The following is a 22,516-nucleotide window of genomic DNA, read 5'->3' on the forward strand; positions in this document are numbered from 1 at the left end:
GGAGACGCTCCTTCAGGTATACTGGGCCAAGGCCGTTTAGGGCTTTAAAGGTCAGCACCAACACTTTGACATGGATGTCAAAGCCAAATATTAACTGTTGTACCACCAGCTATGTTGCAAGCCTTTACCCCAAGTTTGAGGCAGCAGCGAGAACCTAGTTGAGAGCCATATTTTCAATAGCAGCATATTGCTGTTGTCAATTAAGCCTGCATACAGACTTTGTTTCCCAGCATCCTGTGGACTGCATCCAATTTTCTTTGGACCCCAATAGTGGGGTAGGAGAGCTAAAAATAATGCAGCTATGGTGACTCATTTACCAGAAGTAGTATACTATGGAAGTGTATATTCAATTCTGACCAAACTAAGCCTCCTGATGTATATTTTGCTCTAGGAGGCTTAGCTTACTGTCCCATCCATTCTTTAGCAACAGAGATGCAAGGAGCTTCCCCCATGAATGGCAGTGGCTGATGTAGGTGCACTCCTATCCTAACTGGGCAGGTGGCTAGTGGGGAGCACATACCCAAATGTCCTGGAAAAAACAGGACACCCCCCTTTTCTCACAAGATCACGGAGGCCATTTTGGTGCTGTGTTCTCACACCCCGCTCTCGCCCTGAAAAAGTGCTTTTGGGGGGAGTGAGATCGCGGTACAGGTCATGTGACTCACCCGGGGGGAAATCCCAGAAGATGCATGTCCCAATTTTTGACATGGTAAAGTGGGACGGCCATTTTGTGTTGTGGCATTTTACTATGGCAGCCATTTTATGACTGGCACCCACAACTTTTCAGAGTTACAAATGTGCCCTGGTCCCAAAAAGTTGGCTTATGATTTGACACGCTGCACCCGCCTAAATTGCATACTGGCGCACTGAGGGAAGCAGTACTCTATCAATGTGGGTCTACATTCTAGGCGATTCAAGGACCCTGGGCTTTTATAAGCTTCTAGTTACACATGCTTTTACACACCTGTTCAATGACTTAGACTCAGGTTACCCAAATAAAACTACTATCATATGAAAGCAAAGAGTTGTGCTTCTGGAAAACCACGTTGAAAGTTTTCACCGAACTCCCTAGAGGCAGAGGCCACTTTTGAAATGAAGTTACATTTAATTGTCAGAGTATTTGACTACTTTTTACAATGTAACACAATCCAAAAATTCCTACATTTCCAGTCAGAGACAAATACATATAAATTGATAGCTTTGTTTTGCATTACAGGAAAAGTGCAGTAGAATATGTACAGAGCAGATTGCATAACTCACCGGCAGAACAGGTCACTACAGACAAAGTGTTTACTAGAAAGCAGATCTCCCATTATGCATTTACCTAGCCATTTAAACATGGATACCATTTTCAAGTTTGCGCTGATAAATGCTGTAAAGGAGACACACACAATGCTCTTGCATCAGTTCTGCTCAGTTTGTTATTAAGCCCCTTGTTTTAATGCATTGTCACTCTGCATAGAGTTCTAGCTATACTAAACCTTGATTGCCATGATTGCAATTTTTGCTTGCTCCAAGTACAGTTGCTTTTCAATTTTTACAAGTGATAGTACATTCACAGGACCCATCCCCTTCTTTTAAGGACACCCATCTATTTCTGCATCCATCCTTTTTCAACCCTGGTTTGAAGAATCTTGCTAGAGGGTCAATAGTCAACACACTAGATGCATTTTTTAAAAAAATCACTTCCAAGTTGTTGCTTGTGTGTCTCTCGACTATGACAACAGCCAGCCTGCATGGACATTAAGAGTCAGTCATTTTGGAACCTCCCCATTACAAGTCAAAGATTGTATTGAATGATCTTCATAACAATTCAAACATGTTTTCACTTTGACATTGCTGGAGGCAGAGAGGGTGTGAAAATGAGTTCTGTCCGGTTTTAAAGCTTGCAATTAAGGCTGGGAGATGTACAAGAGACCATTTTATGTTCTAGGTGACTCAGTGCTGCGAATTCATATCTTGTTTCTTTCCCCTTGTGTGGAGGTGAATATTAGTCTGTGCAGTTTCTCATCCTAGAAGGAAGTTCAATAAAAGCCCCATTGACAGCCAAGGTTCATCCAACCCTTGACAAAATGTGAAGTTGGCTGAAGGCCTAGGAGACACCACAGTGTTCAGTTACTTAAATCCACTTGGGCTGAAGTTCACCACCCAATTCCAGTTTGGTCTCTAGCAGATTCCTTCCTTGGCTTCCGATGGCTACAATCCAAGGATTCATTGCACCGTACTGCAATCCAAAAGTGGATGGCGAAGAATGAGGCAGATAATGCATGCAGAGTGAAGACAGTAACAGGGGAGGGTATCCAGTTATTCATCACATCCTTGCACCATGGGCAGTCCAGTTATTCCTCTGCTGGTTTGCACTCATTCCTGGGTCAAGAGAACGAGAGGGAGATGGTTAGCACCACTGGGCTGAGTCACATGAAACTTGCTCTCTTGGGGTTTGCTATGTGGAACTACTGAAAAGTAATGTGTTAAGAATGGGATGTGCAAATGGGAGTAGATATAGCAGCAGCAGCATGCAAAAAGTCAATCTTTACCATCACTTTATTTTTTGCTGGGGTGCTTTTGGACTATGTGGCTCAAAATATAGTAGTCCTGTAAATGGCTGCTATGAAGATAGCACTGAATGTTGTTGTAATTGTACCTGGTATGTAGGTAGCTACTTAAGCAGCTGGACTGGTGACTGGGAGTGGTTGTCGAGACCATATAACACCGGTCCTGAAAGACCTACATTGGCTCCCAGTACGTTTCCGAGCACAATTCAAAGTGCTGGTGCTAACCTTTAAAGCCCTAAATGGCTTCGGCCCAGTATACCTGAAGGAGCGTCTCCACCCTCATTGTTCTGCCAGGACACAAAGGTCCAGCGCCGAGGGCCTTCTGGCGGTTCCCTCACTGCGAGAAGTGAGGTTACGGGGAACCAGGCAGAGGGCCTTCTCGGTAGTGGCACCCGCCCTGTGGAACGCCCTCTCACCAGATGTCAAGGAAATAAACAACTATCTGACTTTTAGAAGACATCTGAAGACAGCCCTGTTTAGGTAAGTTTTTTGACGTTTGATGTTTTATCATGTTTTTAATATTCTGTTCCCCAGAGTGGCTGGGGAAACCCAGCCATATGGGCAGGGTATAAATAAATTATTATTATTATTATAATTATTATTATTATAATTATTATTATTATTATTCCATTGGTCCAGATAGTGCAGTATATTCTACACAGTCTGGCAGCTGCCAGGAAGATTTCCAGGAAGGAATCTTTTCCAGGCCTACCTAAAGATGCTGGGGACTGAACCAAAGACCATTCACATGCGAAGCAGATCTTCTGAGCTAATAGTCATCTCCTTACTTAGCACCATATCCCTACTGAGCAATATTAAGGGCCAAAACTGGTGTCCATCCTGCTCTGGGCAAGGCTTACTCCCCACCAATGCAGTATGCATATTTTGTGCTTCTTGATCCTTTACCAGCTGACCTGGCTTGCCTGCTACCACCATTTGTGGATAGCTCCATACTCTGATGACCTCACAGCTGGTTTTCTATAATGCTTTGGGACTGCCCCTTAGTGCAGGACTCAACCACTAGAATGTCCATTGGTACAGCCAGAGTTGTGACTTTGGTAGCCTGTTCACATCTGTGTGCAATGTAAGGAGCTCACGGTCCCAACATTTATAAAGCCCTAAATGACACGACACCAAATTACTGAAGGAGCAGCTGTTCACACTAGCCTGCCTGTGTTTTAAGATCTTCTGGAGAATCCCTGCTCTGAGAACACTTTCTAGAAAACATCAGCTTCTGTTTCTTGCAACAGAAAAGGCCTTTACAAAGCAGTGTCTATTTGGCTCAGGTATTCTTGGAATTTTAGGTTTAGATTCTTTTTTGTTTGTTCTAGTCTTGCTTTAGTTGTTTTGGTTTTATTTTATTTTTTATTGTAGTACTTCACCATGTTTAAGTCTGCCAGCTTTAAGCTATCAATACATTGTGTGAATTACTATTTTTCATACTTTTCTACACTACTCCATAACTCTTGCTGAAGGGCAGCTTAACAGAATTTAAATAAAAAAGGTTGCTTTCATAAATAGCCAGGATGAGAACCACATTCTGGATAGACCCTGGTGTAAGGGTAAGGGGCTTTAAGCATTTGCTTTTAATTGGGACCCCTGTACCTGCTTTTGCAGGGGCAAGCTGTAATTTGTTCCAGTGTGAGAAACTCCCAGGCATGGGAGCCACAATCCAGATTGGCAGCATCTGGTGGAAGAGTGCTTATATAGCACCCCACACTTTGCAAAAAAATGTATTTTGGACTACAACTCCCATCTGTGCTTCCCTGGGCTGATGGGAGTTATAGTCCAACACAACTGGAATGTAGGTAATAGGTTTGGGAAGGCTGCATTAGTGTAACTGTAGTTTGGCCCTTCAGCTCAAGCCAGTCGGAACAAGTTTTATTTATTAGTACATTAAGATCCCACCTTTCGTCCAAGGAGCTCAAGGTGGCATGCAGGCATCATCCCACTCTCCATTTTAGCCTCACAGCAACCTTGTGAGGTAGGTCAGGTTAACAGATAGTGACTGGCCCAAGGTCACCCTGGAGATGACTTTATGGCTTGAGTGGTGGTTTGAATCCTGGTCTCCCAGATCCCAGCTCAACACTAAGCGCTAACCCACACTGACTATCCACACAGTTGCCTCTTTTACCTCTGAGCCTGACCCCCGTTTTGCCTTTTTTTAGATCGTGTCAGGTTCAGGATCAACAGCCACCCCTCTAAGAGACACTTACCTATCAAGCTTACGCAAACGGGTTTCCAAAAGGATCGCCAAATGGAGCAGAAGCCAGCTGGTGCGGCACGGCAGTCTAAAAAGAAGGAGACTGCTTTATTTACGCCCAATTGGGAAGTCTTTCTGCAGGCAAGTTGCAAATACTTGAATACCCTATGCTTGCCAGCTGTGTCGAGTTGGCAAATATCTTGTTTGATCTGCAGGATCTAAGCTTCTCACATCACCAGTAAGGTCGCAGCAGCTTGTTTAGAGGCATTTCATGCTTCTTAAGTGAGAGTTGTGGTTGGGACATGAACCTAGCTGCAATATCTAGAGTACAGATCTCTTGCAGGTGACGGACAATGCAAGCAACCGTTCCGTTCAAGGCACCTTCAGAAACTATTCTCCCACACCCTTCCAATATGGCACCATATGCTATGGGTGGTTTAGTCTTACAGCAAAGTGTTGCTCATGCCACTGAATTATGCAAACATACAACCCCTGCCAATTATTTTGGTCAAGGATCAGTGCAGTCTGCAGGCTGTTGGCTAACAGTGTGCCTTCCATTCTAACCATGGGTTGAAGATTATTCTTACATCTATCCTCTTTTTTAAAAAAATATGCATGGAGCCTTCAATGAATAAGCCATAGCGGTTGGTGTTAATACACTGTTATCTGTACAGACTGCCAGCTTTAAGCTACACTATAAACACTTTTGACCATGCTGTCATGTTCAAATAGCAAGGGCCAAGACAGATAATTTTACAGTTATCCAGCCACCTGCACTTGGGAGCGTTAACTGGGGGCAATGCCAGCTTTTGTTAGAAGGCAATAGGACCCCAGGAGTGCTTCAACTCTGGAGAAAGAAGTAGTCCATAATTTACAGCCAACAGAAGTACAGCCACAGATACATAGAAGTGAAGTTTGCTCTGCCACTTACCGAGTTTAGCGATGGAACAGCGAAAGGGTCTGTCTTGAAAGGGTTTTCAAATAGGTCTTCAGCAGGCTTGGCAGTTGGCACAGCGTTTGGCCTGAGAACAGGATTTGGTGGCACTGCAATGCAGAACAGACTTATTTTTAAACCACCAGACACTGTAAGCCACCCATCTCACATAACACAGCAAACACAGCCACACTTGGCACCAAGTGCTGTGTTTTTCTTCTGAGGGCACACATTGCAGGTGTATCAGTGTACATCACCATTTAGTTTACACAGCCAATATGGCACCTGGGGGGGGACACGGACTGTGCCCACAGAGGCCTTCTCTGGGGCCCATAAAGTCCTCTTACCATCATCACCCTGAAATTAGTCACTGAAGCAAGCTTTCTACTTCAGTTGTGGTGTAGCATGGCACCCACAATTATTCCTCCAGTTTTCAAACATGCCCACAAGCCTAAAAAGAAGATGCTAACCATCTGCCCATCCCAGGTTAAAGCACACATCCACCTGCCCCAGAGACTACTTAAAAATATGCGTCATGTCCACTAAAATACAGTGGAACCTCGGTTTTTTAGCACCTCGGAAGCCGAATGTTTTGGAAGCCGAATGCCGAAAACCTGGAAGTAAATGCTTCCGTTTTCGAACATGCCTTGGAAGCCAAACGGCTTCCGCTGCATGTTTTTCAATTTTCTCAATGGAAATTCCCAACAGCCCTTTGCGCCTCGGTTGTCAGACGTTTCAGAAGTAGAACGGTCTTCCGGAACGGATTACGTTCGACAACCGAGGTTCCACTGTATGCGTATTCTGTGAGGGGAGGAGAAAGGCGCCTTCTTTAAGGTTCCCTCAAGGAATATAGCAGATTTACCACCAGTTTTTGTAGCCAGCCAGCTAGCTTCAAAGTCATCGTGGTCAGCCAACTCTTGAGGAACCCCCACTTTGTTACTGAAATAACTGGCAAAGGCTCCAGAAGCTTCCGACAGACCTTGTTGTTGCTGCTGCTCTGCCCTCCTCGCAGGCACGGCGGGCAGTTTCGCCAGCTGGAAGTCTTTGAACATGGCTTTTACATCCTTTATTTCCTTATCACCCAGCGGATCCAAAGCAGTGAAGGCGTCGCTTTCCTTCTTGGGCAACTCCTTCTGAGGTCCAGTTCTGGGAGGCAACTGAGGAGGGCTTCTAGTAGGCAACAGAGACGGGCCCTGGGATGCGAGCGGAGGTGGGAATATGGCGGGCTGGAAAGGGTTGCCAGTGCTGGAGGGCTGGACCCACGCATTAGGAGGAGGACCCCGTACAGGCTGAGCCCAGAGATCGGGAGCTGGAGCCTGGATCGGGGCTCCCAAGGACAATGGTGGCTGACTCCAGCTGGGAGCTTGTGGAGCAGCGTCAAAGCCAAGAGGCTGAGGGAAGCTTGCTGGCTGAACACCCAGAACAGATACAGGAAAGGCTGAAGAAGGCTGGTTGAAGATTGCAGGTTGGGGACCCCAGGCTGGTGTTGGAGAAGCAGTTGTGGGAAGGCCACCTGGGGAGAAAAAGCCCACACATCGATTAAGTTATGCTGCTCTCTCATCAGGCAACTCCACAAACACCTTAGTTGGGAAAAAAAGTACGTTTCCGAGCACAATTCAAAGTGTTGGTGCTGACCTTTAAAGCCCTAAACAGCCTCGGCCCAGTATACCTGAAGGAGCATCTCCATCCCCATCGTTCAGCCCAGACACTGAGGTCCAGCTTTGAGGGCCTTCTGTTGGTTCTCTACCTGAGAGAAGTGAGGTTACAGGGAACCATGCAGAGGGCCTTCTTGCAGTGGCGTAGCTTGGGTTGTCAGCACCCGGGGCAAGGCAAGTAATTTGTGCCCCCTAACCCCTGGATTTGCGCCCCCTAACCCTAACCCCCAGATGTTGCGCCCGGTGCGACCGGCCCCCCCTGCACCCCCCACGCTACGCCACTGCCTTCTCGGTGGTGGTGCCTAACCTGTGGAAGGCCCTCCCATCAGATGACAAGGAAATAAACAACTACATGACTTTTATAAGACATCTGAAGGCAGCCCTGCTTTGTTGTTGGTTTAGCTGTGTCTGCCTCTTTGTGACCCCATGGACCAGAGCACGCCAGGCACTCCTGTCTTCCACTGCCTCCCGCAGCTTGGTCAAACTCATGTTCGTAGCTTCAAGAACACTATCCAAGCATCTCGTCCTCTGTCATCCCCTTCTCCTTGTGCCCTCCATCTTTCCCAACATCAGGGTCTTTTCCAGGGAGTCTTCTCTTCTCATGAGGTGGCCAAAGTATTAGAGCCTCAGCTTCAGGATCTGAAGTTTAGGGAAGTTTAAAATGTTTGATGTTTTATTGTGTTTTTAATATTCTGTTTGGAGCCATCCAGAGTGTCTGGGATACCTGGCCAGATGGGCAGGGTATAAGTAATAAATTATTATTATTGTACATACCAGCACAAAGTTTATATCTATCTGTATTAAAGACACAAGAGCCCCGCTAGATCAGGGAATAGGCCTATCTAGGCCAGCATACTTCTCACAGTGGCCAATCAGATGGGAAACCTGCAAACCTGTTTGATGTATTACAGTATTTTAATATTTTTTTTGGAAGCCACCCAGAGTGGCTGGGGAAGCCCAGCCAGATGGGCGGGGTATAAATAAATTATTATTATTATTATTAGCACCTGAGTAGCTACAGTGTTCTCCCACTTGAAATTCCCAGAAAACTGTCGACATTAAATTGCTTTGCAATGAAGGTACACACAGATCCATCAACATGGCTTCCAGATGTTGGGAGCACAACCCCACAACCCATTGGCCACACTGACTGGTGCTCATGGGACTTGTAGTCCGAGAACAGGATTCCCCATCCCTGCCTCAAGGAAAGAACAGACTTCACTAACCTAGTACAGGCATGGATGCTGCTACAGGAGCACTAGTGTTGAAGAGGTCTAGAGGATTGGTCTGTGCAGGTGGAGGCGGCACTGCAGTTGTCAGAGTGCTTGTTGCAGGAGCAAAGATGCCTGAGCCAAACAGGTCACTACTGGCTGAACCCTGGAAATGTGTTGGTGGGGAAGACACATCAGGCATAATGGTTATATATGTACAGGAAGTTAAACATTGCCCAGATTGCTATTACAAGCACTACAACCCCACCAAACTGTCCTATAGGCTGAATGGCTGAAGAATCCTATAGCGTGCATCTATGTTAAATCAATTATTATTAAAGGTGAGTGTGGGCTCCCATCTACAGCAGAGATGGAGAACCTGACGTTTTAGACTCCAGTACCCATCAGGCCCAGCCAGCATGGTCAACGGTCAGGGACAATGGGTTTTGTAGTCCAGCGACTTCTGGAGGGCAGCAAGTTACCCACCTTTGATCAACAATATTCTCTTGTCAATTCTGTATGGTAGCAACGAAGAAGGGCTGCAGCCAAATAGAGATATTTTATGCAAGGCTGATGCAATACCTTGACACCTGGTTACTGAACTACACCAATGATCTCCCCAAAACTACATTCAACACATGCATTAGGAGTTTAAGCGTCTTACTTACCAGAGCTACAGAGACATGGCAGCATTAGGAGGAGAGAGGAAAGTTAGGATTAGAAAGAATGATTGATGTACACAGAAAGCCAAGCCACAGAGTTTAAGGTTTGCTATGGCTATGACCGACAGCTTATAAGAGGACCGAAGCCAAGCTAGTTCTCTGCCAGCAGAGGTTTTGTTGAGGAAGGGGGAGGGAAATCCCTTCACCTAGTCCAAGTAGGAAAACATGCATGTCACCACTCTGTGCATGCACCATTGTTCACCTTAACAGTCCTCCTTCCTCTTCCTGGCTTGGTGCTTTGGGGAGGTGGGCTAATCGTGATAGAGTCATGCGACATCAATTGGCCGTTGCTATCGGAGTCTAGCCGTAATCCATTTTGCACCGGTAATCCTTTGGAAGAGCTCTCCAGAAAGACATTTACTGGGGATGTGGCAGGGAAGCCGTTCTGTTCTCTCTCCGGCACCCCATTTGGAGTCCTCGCGGCTAGTTGGGCAGGCTTACTCTCAAGCAGCCACTGGCTGGCCGGCATTTCCTGCTTGCCAGTTCGGTTGGAGATCTGGTCAAACTCTTGCCCAAAGTAGTCTACATCCCCATTCATACCACCGCTCCCCATGGGGCTAGTCACAACACTTCCCATCTTCTGGCTGGGAGGCTTCAGAGAAGAAGAATCAATTGGGGGCTGCGACAATTGGTCGGGTTGCGTGAAAGGGTCATCCCTGAAAGGGTCAGGATTTGGGGTGGGGAAGAAGCTGAGATTTGCAGAGAAAGCATTGTCAGGCAAGAAAGGTGGCTGCAGCTTGGACAGTGGTAGGGGAGGCGCGATGTCATTCAAGAAAATATCCTCCTCTTTGAGAGAAGTCGGAGGGGCCTCAATTTCAGAATTTAAATCCACTAACAGGATCTCTTTATCCTCCTCCTATTAGGTTTGAGAGAGAAGACTGATTAGCAGAAGAGACACTGTAGACAATGTGCAAGAGAGTCTCATGTGCTTATTAAAAATCACAGAGCAAGCAGAATGGCAATGGACTCCAGCAATTCTTAAAATAAGAAACCTATGAACTACACACTCCCGTGCCCTCGCATTTGATAGGTAACCCTATAGAGAATTTTGTGCACTTATTGGACAATCAACCAGGAGATTTGAAGATCAGGAGCATCAATTTTGAAATTGTGGTAAAGGAAGAATGCTTACACAATGTTGAGTGGAGTCTGGTTCATTAGGGCAAATGGAAACCACTAACCTCAGTCTGCTCTTGGCCAACCCCCATGGGCCTACCTTTGTATTTAGGTTCAGCCCAGGAGGATATCAACTTCCTCCTCCTCATGGATAGGAACCCTAATGCCATGGCGGCCTGTCTGGAAAAACCACAAGTACTTGCGCCCAAGAGTTGCAATCTTCCCAAAGGCATCTGACTAGGAAGCCTGAACATGGCGGCAATTGTGGTCACATAAATCCAACCAGGATTCTCAGTGCTTCGTACTTCTTCCAGTTTCCTTCTCAACCCTTGCTCAGAATATCTTAGAGAAGCACATTGTACTTTTGCATATATTCCCTGTCCCAATGCATCCAGCTACATATATGTAGGGATTTTAAAATACTGATTCACAGCTTTGATTCTGACGACTTCGAATCCCTGAATAGTGTATTTAGTATGGCTGAGCCAATCTCTAAAGCATATTCTCTTCCACTAAACTAAGGTAACGAGTATGGTGCCCTCCAGATACTCCCCACCAGTTCCAGTGAGCATGGCCAATGGTCAGGGATGATGGGAGTTGAAGGGCACCATTTTAGCTACCCCTCTACTAAGCCAGTGCCATCCTGCCAACATGGCAATTCCTAATAGGTACAAATGGGCAACGGGCCCAATTTCATGCACCTTACTCTGGGGGGTGGGACTGTGTTCACATTTATATATACAAAAGTTCAATCATATGGATAGGTAGTCAACTGCTCATCTGAAACTACCCCTAAGTATCCAAGACAGTCCTTAGAAGATTCCTCCTACCACTAAGTCATTTAAAAAGCTATCAACAGTACAAAGCCAAGTCTACTCACTGAGGGGCTGTTCAGGTCAGGAGGAGTAGACATGTCTCCAAACAGATCCATCTGCTCCACACCCTTTAAGAATAAAATGGACAGAAAATTTAAATCTATCATACACCTCAGCCTACAAGGTCATTTGAATCTAACCAAGAGCATGCTTGGAAGCCTAAGTCTCTGTGGTCTACCTCTCTGTAGTAGTTCAGTTTGCTCAGTCAATCGACTGGCTGCTCATATGTGAAACCTCTCTAGGGACCTTGGGTGTGGTCTCAAAGCAGAAGAGGCCACTATTTTGCTGAAGTCAACCAGGGCTGGTCAGTGCCTGGGTGGGTGACTGTCTGGAAACCACATGGATTCCCTGCTGGTCCAATGGCGGGCGGAGGGGGAGGCATAATACAGAAGAAAAAAGGAATCACATACCAGCTTTATTTTGTCAGCTCGTTCAGTAGCTGTTTCATCACTGCCATTCTGGAACAAAGGAGAGAGAGAGTGAGTGTGTTTTGGTCTGTGCTACACAGATACTCAGTAAGAATAAGCTTTCCCCCATTTTCACATTGTTTGTAAACAGCAAATTTACTTAAAAGTCTAACAGGCAATTGCTTTTGATTTCCAGGCCTAAAGACTTATTTGTTTCTTACCTCAACAGGTTTATTGGCTTCTTCATTCTGAAGGGGAAGAAAAGACATCACGCCATCAACATTTATAGAAAAGCTTTATATATTTGTCCATGTCTACTCTGATGGGCAGCAGTTGCCCAGCCATTGTCCAAGGCCGATGTCTGCCCATCACCTGCTACCTAAACTAGAGTATGAACAACTCATAGATGGGATCTGCTTGGTACAAGGTATGTTCTCCACTATCAAGCTATGGTCCCTTCCCTTAAGAGGAGGGATATCATATTTACATGTTGGAACTGCTGAGATGCAACTCAGATTGCACTGCAGGCAACTCTGCATGGGAAGGAGCAGACTGAGGAACCTCCAAGCTCCTAGCCTGTCCTTTAACCTGTGCTCAGTTTCCTTCAGGCTAGACTGATACTTTTAGGGTTGCTGACCTTGTTTCCTACTTCCTTTTTTACACCCTCACCCTGGAACAGATCTTCCAACCCAAACAGATGAATTCATTTTCCTTTTTACCCCATTACCTTGTTGACTGATCTTCTGTACTTGAAGAGTGGACTTATCTGGGAGTAAGTAGTATTGCCAAGTTTAGACAGGCTCCTTCCAGCCATGTCAGATTTATCTTAGATCAACCAAGTTCATGGTTCAGTCACTGCCACTTTAGATCAATAGGTTCCATTTATCTTGGGTATGGCTACTGAACAGCCTAAAAATCTGAAAACTTAACAGGCAGCATTACCTTTCGCTTGTCACCCTCTTCTTTTTTCTTCATGTTATAGATTACTTGGAATAGATCCTTCAGATCGACTACTAGAGGTTCAGCCTAGAAGAGAGTAACAGGCAGTGAGTGAGTGAGTGAGTGAGTGAGTGAGTGGGCAGGACTTAGATTTCCACTTTGTGGCAGAATTCACAGTTCAGCTCATTTCCAAATGGAGTGGAATAGAATTCAAGGAAAAGAATTCAAGGCCTATACTAGGGGCATTTTCTCCCAGTGTTCCAATTCCCTGCTGTGTTTAGAGTTCCCTAGATTTTACTTTCTTGGGCTCCATGATCCCTGCAGCTGGTGACAGCAGTCACAAAATTAAAAGATGCCTGCTTCTTTTTTTTTTAAATTAAATATTTATTAGCTTTTTCAAGAAACAAACAAGAACAAAAAATAAACAAAACAAAAGAAAAATACAAAAATACATAACAAAATTGAACAACAAAAGAAAAATAGAAAAAACACATAAAGTTACTAATACTTATTGTTCTTAACCTTATTTCTCAGACCTCCTCACACCTCCCCTTCTTGTATTCCAATTTAAATTGTCGGTTCAGCAAATCCTTAACTTATTTCTTTACCTTAACTTATACATTTATTCTAACATACCATTTTTTACTTTGCTTCTTTTTTCCATTTCCTCCATTTATTTTTAACAATCTTATTTTCAATTAATTTAAAAAAGAAGAAACCAATTTTACCTTATTAAAAACACACATCAATACTTATACCTCATTAATTGTTCTTAAACCTTTTTCCTAAAGTCGACCAAAATTTCCCTTCCACGATTTACCCAATTTCCTTACCACTAAATAAAAAAAAAAAAAGAAAACAAATTATCCTTATGTGCCCTTTGGATTCCCAACCTCCACCCACCCTTTTCCCGGTTCCAGTCCCCGACCAATGTCCATCAGTCTTTATGTTATTAATTTAGCCTGGAGACCTCACATCTGAGGCCCTTTTATCTCTCTCAGTTCCTTTCTGCCGGTCTCTGATGGTCCTTAATGTTAAACCCCCAGTCTCGGAGGGGCTCCGGCCCAGCAGAATCCTTGTTGCTTCCAGCCAGTCTTCCATACTTAAAAGCAAAGCCTGTGGGGGGCTCCAACTCTTGTTTCAAATTTCTTACAGATCCAGATATCCCCAAGGCTCCAGCTTTCACCTTCCGCAGATTTGTAATCCTCAGGTCTTCAGATCTCCTCCAAGGGAGATCTCTCCATTTTCCAGGCTCCCATTCAGACCAGGCTTTCCACATCCAATTTTTATTGTCCTTTTTTATCATCATGTCAGGCCTCATATTGTAACTCTCCTTTAACTCCTGCACATCTCCTGCTTCTCCTTCATTTTCTTCAAAAACTGCACCTTGCTCCATCATTTCTGCACTTTCAGTTTCATTTATTTGTTCTGTTAAGCAGGCTTCCTGTTTCAAGTCCTTATCAGGCTCAAAACTGTTGTTTACTGACCAGTGTAGTAGTGATACCTTTGTAGACATAACATTGTATTCATCTTTCAAGTTTCCCAAGAGAACGAGTGCTCTGTCCAATTCTGCTTGGATTTTACATACTCCAGTCATTTTTGTAATGTAGTATCCCTATTACCCCTCTAGGGGGATTTTAGTTCCTTAATGTTCCTTTCAGCTCAAAACCAAAAGTCCAGTTATTTTGTATCAGCCCTCGTTGTTTTCAACAAAGTTATACCAAGTGAACCAGCAAAAACAGCAGAAACAATGTTCTCTTTTTCCAGCTGGCAACTAGCTGACTAGCAGCTCTCTTGACAGCTGTCAAAATCTTCCATGCAACAGACTTTCTCTTGGGGCGTTCCCGGGTCTCGGGGGGGGGGTGAAATTCCAATCCCCAGATTCTTTTTATCCTCCAGTAAATCCTTATAGTGTCAAAACCGTGAAATCAAGATCTTTTCACTAAAAAACAGGTTCTCTCGACCTTAGTTGCCCAGTCCTTTGCTTTAAATTGTTTACAAAGAGGGGGGGGGGTGACTTCCTTTTTAGCCCCTTCCCGCTCGTTCCAGATCCAAAATTAAAAATTTTTTAACGTTCCAATCTCCGTATTACTCACGGGTTTATATTTTAGAGTCCAGTCGGTCTTGAAAGAAGTTGGCGCTCTCTGTCAATGGCTTGCGGCTTCACTCCGTAGGCGAGGGAGTACTCTCAGCACCACGCCTCACCCTGCCTCCGTTCCGAAGCCTTTAAAAAGGCTCCGTCGCGGATTGGGGGGGCGCAAATGGTGCCCGCCGAGTCTCTGTGTTCACAGGCATCCGCACCTGTGATTTTAAGGGTCTCCGCTTCGCCGCAGCGGTCAGACCCAGACGCTACGGAGCCGATTCCCTCCGGAGCTCGGAGGGAATCCGCCATTAAACAATGGCGCCAACCCGGAAGTCAAAAGATGCCTGCTTCTTGGGAGAAAAGCGATGACAAACCTAGACAGCACCTTAAAAAGCAGAGACATCACCTTGCCGACAAAGATCCATATAGTTAAAGCTATGGTTTTCCCTGTAGTGATGTATGGCAGTGAGAGCTGGACCATAAAAAGGGCTGTTCACCAAAGAATTGATGCTTTTGAATTATGGTGCTGGAGGAGACTCTTGAGGGTCCCATGGACTGCAAGAAGATCAAACCGATCCATTCTGAAGGAAATCAGCCCTGAGTGCTCACTGGAAGGACAGATCCTGAAGCTGAGGCTCCAATACTTTGGCCACCTCATGAGAAGAGAAGACTCCCTGGAAAAGACCCTGATGTTGGGAAAGATGGAGTACACAAGGAGAAGGGGACAACAGAGGATGAGATGGTTGGACAGTGTTCTCGAAGCTACATGAGTTTGACCAAGCTGCGGGAGGCAGTGGAAGACAGGAGTGCCTGGTGTGCTCTGGTCCATGGGGTCACGAAGAGTCAGACTCGACTAAACAACTAAATGACAACAACAAATGCCCAAACAGGCTGAGAGTTGGTGATTGGCCCATGGCTACCCAATGTGCTTCACGACCGAGTGGGAATTTAAACCCTGGTCTCCCAGGTCTTAGTCTCTAACCACTACACCACACTGGTCTTGCTCAACATTTCTCCAACCCCTGCAACCTATTAGATATGTAGCAAATGCCAAGCCTCAGAGATAAGCTATTTAACAGTACATCTAAGCTTCCAAGCTGGTGGCCAAAACACTTGTGGCAATCGATTCCCTAGTTTTAACCACACTCTGTGAAAATTTTGTCAATCCTGCAATTTAAGTAGGGAGCAACAGCTTCCATTTGCAATTTTGTACTGTGCAGCATTGAACATGCACCTAGAATGCTACTTTGAAGAGCAGCCTATCGCCACCCCTGGTCCCACGATGTAAAGTTTTACCTGCTGTGCTGTTTTGATGGCGAAGAACTGGTGCTGCCCTTCTCCTCCACAAACGTAGCCAAAGGCACGGTTGTCAGTCACATCCCGGGCTATAAAGGATATTTTGTTGACTGGATGCTCATGCTCAATAACCTGGAATCAAAGAGGATGACATGGTACCAGACTTTTAACTCTTGAAAATGTGTAAACCTTGCACTGGTGGTCTTGTAGGCCACCCTTTGCTCAATCCAGAGGCAGAGCATCCAGAGGCAGGTGCCTATTATTCTTCTGTTTGAAGATCTGCAACAGAGTTCACTACCCTTTTATGCCATTGGTCCCACTGAACTGCTCTTACACAAGTCAAGAATCCTCCACCCCAAGTCCAAAGTCAACCTTCTTCCAAGCCCACGATTCTAGTCCTGTTCTATGGTGCAGCAGGGAGCACTGATATGAGAACGACTTGTTCATGTTTTACTGTCTTAAATGTGCCCTGGAAATTTGACTTCCCCATAAAGACTGCTGCCAGACCAGTTCGCTTTTGTTTCAGCACTTCCCATTCAACAAAGTAGTCAGCATCAATAGAGCTCAAATATTTTAGGCTCCCTGTTTGAGGTGTGCAATGCATGTGCATATGCTATGACCAGAAGCAACTCTGGACCGTACCTCAGAACTGGGAATATTATAGCAATAGCACAGAGATTGTTAGGAGTAGTTACAGGTAGGTAGCCATGTTGGTCTGCCATAGTAAAAAAAATTTTTTTAAAAAATCCTTCCAGTAGCACCTTAGAGACAACTAAGTTAGTTATTGGTATGAGCTTTCTATCTCAAGAAGCATGCATGGACACCAAAGCTCATACCACTGCCTAACTAAGGTGTTACTGGAAGGATTTTTTTTTATTTTGTTAGGAGTAGTTTGTGCTTTATGGTAAAGTTTTACTCTTCGGCTTAGAAGTAAACACTAAGTCATTGACACACACACACACACACACACACACACACACACACACACACACACTCCAGTAGGGGCTGGAAGCTGCCTGTTTCTTACATAGCCTTTAGCCCAAGAAAAATAGAATGCCCCAATTAAAATTTTCACTTGGTGTTCATCAGCCACAATTTCCTAGATAGGGCTGAAGTGACCTGTGAGATGAGTCAAGGTTTGCTAGAAAAGCTACAGCAGTCCCCACACTAGAGGTTTGGCACTAGAGTTTGGTCCATTATGAGATACTTCACCTGGATGGGTAATTAACTAGATGGATAACTTAACTGGCCTGGGCCAGTTTCTGCATTTCTTTGAAATGTCTCCAATGGGAAAGCTGCTGTTTGGGTTCAGTACATTTTTAGAAGTTTCTTCACCCCAACAAGTTTTAGGTTAGATTGGCACTTAAAAAAAGAAAGAAAAGAGAATGGACACTTTCTCCTAATGGTTTCAGCTTGGCCTCCTCCGAACTTACCCCTGTCTTCTCATCTATGACTTTGATCCCAGCAAGAGAGATGTTCACCCATATTTTCTGTTTGTGCTGTCCTTGAGAACGGGCTGCTACCGCCATTCCCTACAATTGGAACAGCAAAGACACTTCGGTATTCAAGACGTACTGTCAATATAAACTTATTGCAGCTTACGGCTAAGGGATGGAGAATCCATTTCTCTCCCAGATGTTGGACTCCAACTCCCCATTAGCCAAAATGGCCACTGACCAGAGGATAACGCAATCTTCATTTTAGCATATCTGAATTTCCCTCTATCTGAGTTATGAAAATGCCAAGTCAAATGCCAGCTATATACTGCTCCCCAGTTCCCTCACATTTTAGGATTTATTGCATGATTGGGTGGGTGGGGGATTGTCTTGCAACCGTTGTCTTGCATTCCAGGTCAGTAAAATTTAGAAACTCAAAAGTGTTTGTTGACAAGCAGCCCCCAGTCATTACCACCACACCTAGAGGCTATTCAGAGGGTTATTCATTACATGAAGCCATCATGTGTGGCCTTCAGACAACACTGTGAGAGGACAGTGTTATGAACAGTCATGTCTCAGAGGAATTTACCAGCACTGTTTCAATACATAAGCAAGAACTCTTTTGTCTTAATGAAGTTGTTTTGCGGGAGGAAATGAACAAAATTCTGACATGAGGTGGTGACATTTCACCTAAGAAGCTAAATGGAACAAACCTGAGCACCAAAACAGCATGCAAGTTCCATCTACAGCATAATGTTCTAGCAATGTTTCCACTTAACCTGAAATTTTCGACTTTGCCACTTTATAGATATTATTATCTGAATCGGCACTATAAGCAACCTGCAGGTATGTGCTTGGACCCATTCTCCACTAGTTTAAGATACTTGAGGAAAGGTTGTATAATTGTCATTGCTAAAATAGCTTCTAGGAACTGCAGTTTTGCAAGGATGCCATTAGTAATCCCTAGCCTCTATGAAGCTACAATCATCATCTGGCCCCTTAAAAAAATGAAGAGGCAGGAAATACGACAGACTCACCTTCAGCTTCATCATTGAATCCTGACTCATCTTGTCTCCCCTTGCTTCTGGGACATCATCAATACCGATCAGTTTGGCCTTGTATCTTACACCATCACCTTGAAATCTGGCCAAGAGAAATTCTTCTGTCTTTTCTGGTCCTGAAAAAACCAGTTTTATGGTCATGTGCTTTTGTTTGTCCAGCACAGGCTATAAAAAAATCAGAACCTGCATCTCTGTTCATTCCTAACGATGCAATTTAATATAGTAGTATGTTTCACCATCAGCTATACCAACATTCAGTGTGTAACCACCGTTTCATCCCCACACTGGCAGTGGAATGCTCTCGGGTAAGAGTAGGGTCAATCCACTCACAAACATTTTAGGTGTAAAGAGCCAGAGTTTGCGGCAGATTCCTTGCTCACTGTCTGCTTACTCACGGATCCATCTGTGACTGTGCAATCCAAGGCAAAGCCCCTAGGTGGCAGCCTTCTGCCAAACTCCTGCTTGTCAGCTTATTTCAACGCTCTGCTTTATGACTCCTTTTAAACCAAAAACCAGTTGGGCAGGTGGGAGTCTCCACGATTTTGTTACTAACCCGTCAAAAGGGCTAATGATGGACAGGCTTTGTGACCATAAGGTTGCAATGTTGAGAACTAATTGACTACATTGCCTGTCATCGAGTATTTACCACAGCAACAGCTGCTTGTTTTCAGCAACTCTTAATTATTGGCAACTCCTTAGGAACAAGGGTCAGCAAACTTTCCCAGGAGGGGGTGGGTCCACTGTCCTTCAGACCTTGTGGTGGGCTGGGCCCACCGCCTCCCGAAAGACCCCCTTCCCGAAAGGCCCGCCCACCTATGCCACTCATGCTGCAGCCGCCGACACTGCCTAGTCTTCGGCGGTGTTGGCGTCCTCTGTCTCAGCGGGGCACAGAGCTCATGCTGCTGGCCTGGGTGGCAGAGGCAGCCCTCTCGCCGCTCCCCCTTCCTTCCCGCTCAGCTGCTTCCTCCTGCTCGGCTGCTTCAGTGGGAAGGAAGGGGCGGCGCCCAGATGCCGCTGGCCTGGGCAGCCTCCGTGCCGCCACTGCTTCCTCCTGCTTGGCCACCTCAGCGGGAAGGAAGGGGCGGCACCCAGAGGCATCCGTGGCTTCTGAATCAGAAACCGTGCCAGTGTCACTGCCCACCCAGAGGCACCCGTGGCTTTTGATTGGCTGTAGGAGCTTCCTGCAGCCAATCAGAAGCCATGCCGCATCACGGAAGTCAGTCTCCGTGCGGCAAGGCCTCTGCACCATGCCTGTTTAGCGCAGGGACTGACCGCAAGGTTCGCGGGCTGGATTAGTGAGCCCGGTGGGCCGTATCCAGCCCACGGGCCTTAGTTTGCCGACTAGGAGCTGCAGAGGTGTCCTGCCTCCTGGTGCCATTCCTGCCTTACCTTTCTTCTTCTCCTTTTTGAAAGGCTGTGCTTTTGGTGGTGCCTGTTGCTGGGCAGGCGGACTGTTTCCACTAGTTGTTTCCGCTTCATTCGACATGGTGAGAGAGGCCAGTCTCAACTCCAGGAGCAAATGCGGCACTTGGGAACGTGACTGGAATCCACCTAGCAGCAGACAGGCATACTACTCTGACCTTCAGGAGACAAAAATTGGGATTCAATTCAGTGTTGCCACTGTGTTGCATTGAAGAGTTACAAGGCATAATTCTCAAGAAACAGGAATATAAAATGATACTTTATATCAGGACTATTTGTTCATTCAGCACAGCACTAGAGAAGGCGGTCCTTATCTGTTACTTGAGCCTTTTGAACTGGAGTTGGAGAGTGACTGAAACTGGACCTATTATATGCAAAACATATACATATATGCAACACATATAGATAGATAAATTTCTAAAAATGTTTTATTGTTTTAATATTTTTTTCCTGGAAGCCACCCAGTCAGAGGGGCAACACATAATTTTTTTTATTATTCTGTTCTCTGCCACTGAGCTTATGTTCCTTCAACAATAAGTTTAGGACGCAGTGAAGAATTACTCATGAAGACTTGATGTGATTCAGTTTCAAAGATCCTGGCATGCTGTATAACAAACACTTTCATTTTCCAGAATGATGGTTGCATCCACGTTATGGGTACAAACCTGGGGAGCTTAGCAGGCCCCATTCAGAGTTTACAGTAGTGGTAGAATTTAGATTAAGTGGGGACACCTGTTGAGGCTGGGAATGTGTGTACAATCTAGCCCCACCAATATGAAAGGACAAGGCACTTTAAGACCATCACACATGGACCAAGAAGTCTTGCACACTCCCCGCCATCCTGCCACTGGGTAAATAAAGGTTCTCAAAGGTATTTCTCATGAAACACATCCACCAATCACTTCATTTGACTGTGGATCACAGTCTGCAGCCGATATGCTGAAGGGAGATACTCCAGACATTCTGCTGCACAAAGGAAGCATGTGCCTTTGCCTAGTATTAGCTTGCATAGGAATGAACGTGGGTGGAATCAGTGATGCTGGCCCTTCCATCTCCTGTTCGTTGCCATCTGTTAGCAGAATAACATCATGCTAACAGATTTGTTAGCAAGCAACTAACCTACCCAAGGCACAAACATTGCAAGCTATAATCCTGTCTTCCATTCACTTCTGAGACTCTGCTGGTTTTGAAGGGGGGGGGGGCTTTCTCCAAGGGAATTTAACACAGGGGTCTGTTGCAGAGGAGAGATCAAACAGCAGTAAACCAGTCACCAAGACACCTGCTTCAAGTAGCTACTGAGGTTGCACATCCTTGTGTATAGGGACCTCATTCTGGTTTGTGCAAGGGAGTTTGTTGCGCTTCTCTAGGGCTCTTCAGAATGCTACCTTTAGCCACTAGTTTAGGGAAACTTTGTAAGTTATGGTACACAAATGCAGCAGATCCCAATTCCTTAGAAGTAATGGACAGGGAATAATATTATGCAGTCTGCACCACTTTAAAATATGGAATGGTCATCTGTACACTCCTTGAGAACTCTTATCCCCTAGCTACCACTCCCACTGGTTTTTACACTATGGGAGTGTTATTTGAATGTGGTCGGTGGGTTGGGCTTTCAGTGGTACAGCACCAGGAAGGCTCCACCATATGACTAGTTCTACATGCATTGATCAGCTGCAAGCCTTTGGACATCTACAGTTTTCAGGACAGGAAGGTCACTACTAGCTATGCAATGTCCATATGCATGAGACCTGGCCTTCATTTCTGTTAGAGGTATTTGGTTCAGCTTTGAAATGCCGGCTGGTGTTGGCAGAGTTGATTTTGCCGAGCTTGACCTCCTAGAAATTCTAGCTGAGGCTGTATTTCAAAGTATTTAGGGCATGGGATGCAGGCATCAAACGCTTGTGGTCTTGGGGTGTGTGTTTACTTTTGAGTAGCCCCGCTTTGCAGACTTGAAGTTGCAATACAGCAAAACTGCAATATAGCACTGCCTCAGTGGACCAGTGAGTCACTTGTTCAGCCATTTGTGGAAGATGTTTCAACAGATAACGTACAGCCTCAAACAATCCAAAGCATTCACAAGACACTTCAAGCCCTGCACCTTAAGATACAAGCATTACGGAGAATATAATTCAGTGTTTTACTATGCAGTCTATTCTTACTACACAGCGCTGGGAATCTGATGCAAGGCAGGTACCCTATCAACATAGCTATACTGAGTAAGGGACACAGTTGTTTTAAGCACCAGATAGCTGCATGCTCAGGTTAGGACAAGCAATGGCGGCAGCAGTGCCATCCACATGCTTTTGCATAGAGGTGGACCAATTCCAAGCCTAAGTGTGGGATTTGGAAGGGATTCTGTACAAGCCCCTCCTTGCTCCAGAATACCACGAAGGCTACACTTCCATCTGCCTCATAGTCTACTTCCCACAGCCCCCATTTTAATCAAGAAAAACAGGCCTATTCAATTTGTTTAAAATCTTCAAGACGCACTGCCAGTTTTATAATTAGGTATGTTACGGCATTTCATTATGTGTGCAATTTTTGTTGCATGCCACGTGGATATTTTATATGAGGGAGCCACCCATAAATATTTGTAAAATC

General features: G+C 45.3%; 1 protein-coding gene across 2 annotated transcripts in view; it reads right to left on the reverse strand.

Moving 5' to 3' along the window:
- Positions 1 to 1,082: 1,082 nt before the first annotated feature.
- DAB2 (DAB adaptor protein 2) overlaps positions 1,083 to 22,516 on the reverse strand; it is a 36,816-nt gene continuing 15,382 nt past the window's right edge. The window contains exons 2-15 of one of the 2 annotated variants that reach the window (XM_053407711.1): positions 19,883 to 20,073; positions 18,470 to 18,609; positions 17,430 to 17,528; positions 15,997 to 16,128; positions 12,621 to 12,704; positions 11,900 to 11,926; positions 11,682 to 11,729; positions 11,277 to 11,339; positions 9,483 to 10,136; positions 8,574 to 8,724; positions 6,555 to 7,205; positions 5,690 to 5,802; positions 4,772 to 4,846; positions 1,083 to 2,367 (exon numbers count right to left, since the gene is read on the reverse strand). In XM_053407711.1, coding sequence (XP_053263686.1) covers positions 4,781 to 4,846; positions 5,690 to 5,802; positions 6,555 to 7,205; positions 8,574 to 8,724; positions 9,483 to 10,136; positions 11,277 to 11,339; positions 11,682 to 11,729; positions 11,900 to 11,926; positions 12,621 to 12,704; positions 15,997 to 16,128; positions 17,430 to 17,528; positions 18,470 to 18,609; positions 19,883 to 19,979 — 2,325 coding nt within the window. In that variant the 5' untranslated portion in view covers positions 19,980 to 20,073 and the 3' untranslated portion in view covers positions 1,083 to 2,367; positions 4,772 to 4,780. The remainder of the gene's footprint in view (positions 2,368 to 4,771; positions 4,847 to 5,689; positions 5,803 to 6,554; positions 7,206 to 8,573; positions 8,725 to 9,482; positions 10,137 to 11,276; positions 11,340 to 11,681; positions 11,730 to 11,899; positions 11,927 to 12,620; positions 12,705 to 15,996; positions 16,129 to 17,429; positions 17,529 to 18,469; positions 18,610 to 19,882; positions 20,074 to 22,516) is intronic. The other variant, XM_053407713.1, reaches the window with a different exon arrangement.

Source organism: Podarcis raffonei, chromosome 11 (assembly GCF_027172205.1).
Source record: "Podarcis raffonei isolate rPodRaf1 chromosome 11, rPodRaf1.pri, whole genome shotgun sequence".
NCBI lineage: Eukaryota > Metazoa > Chordata > Lepidosauria > Squamata > Lacertidae > Podarcis > Podarcis raffonei.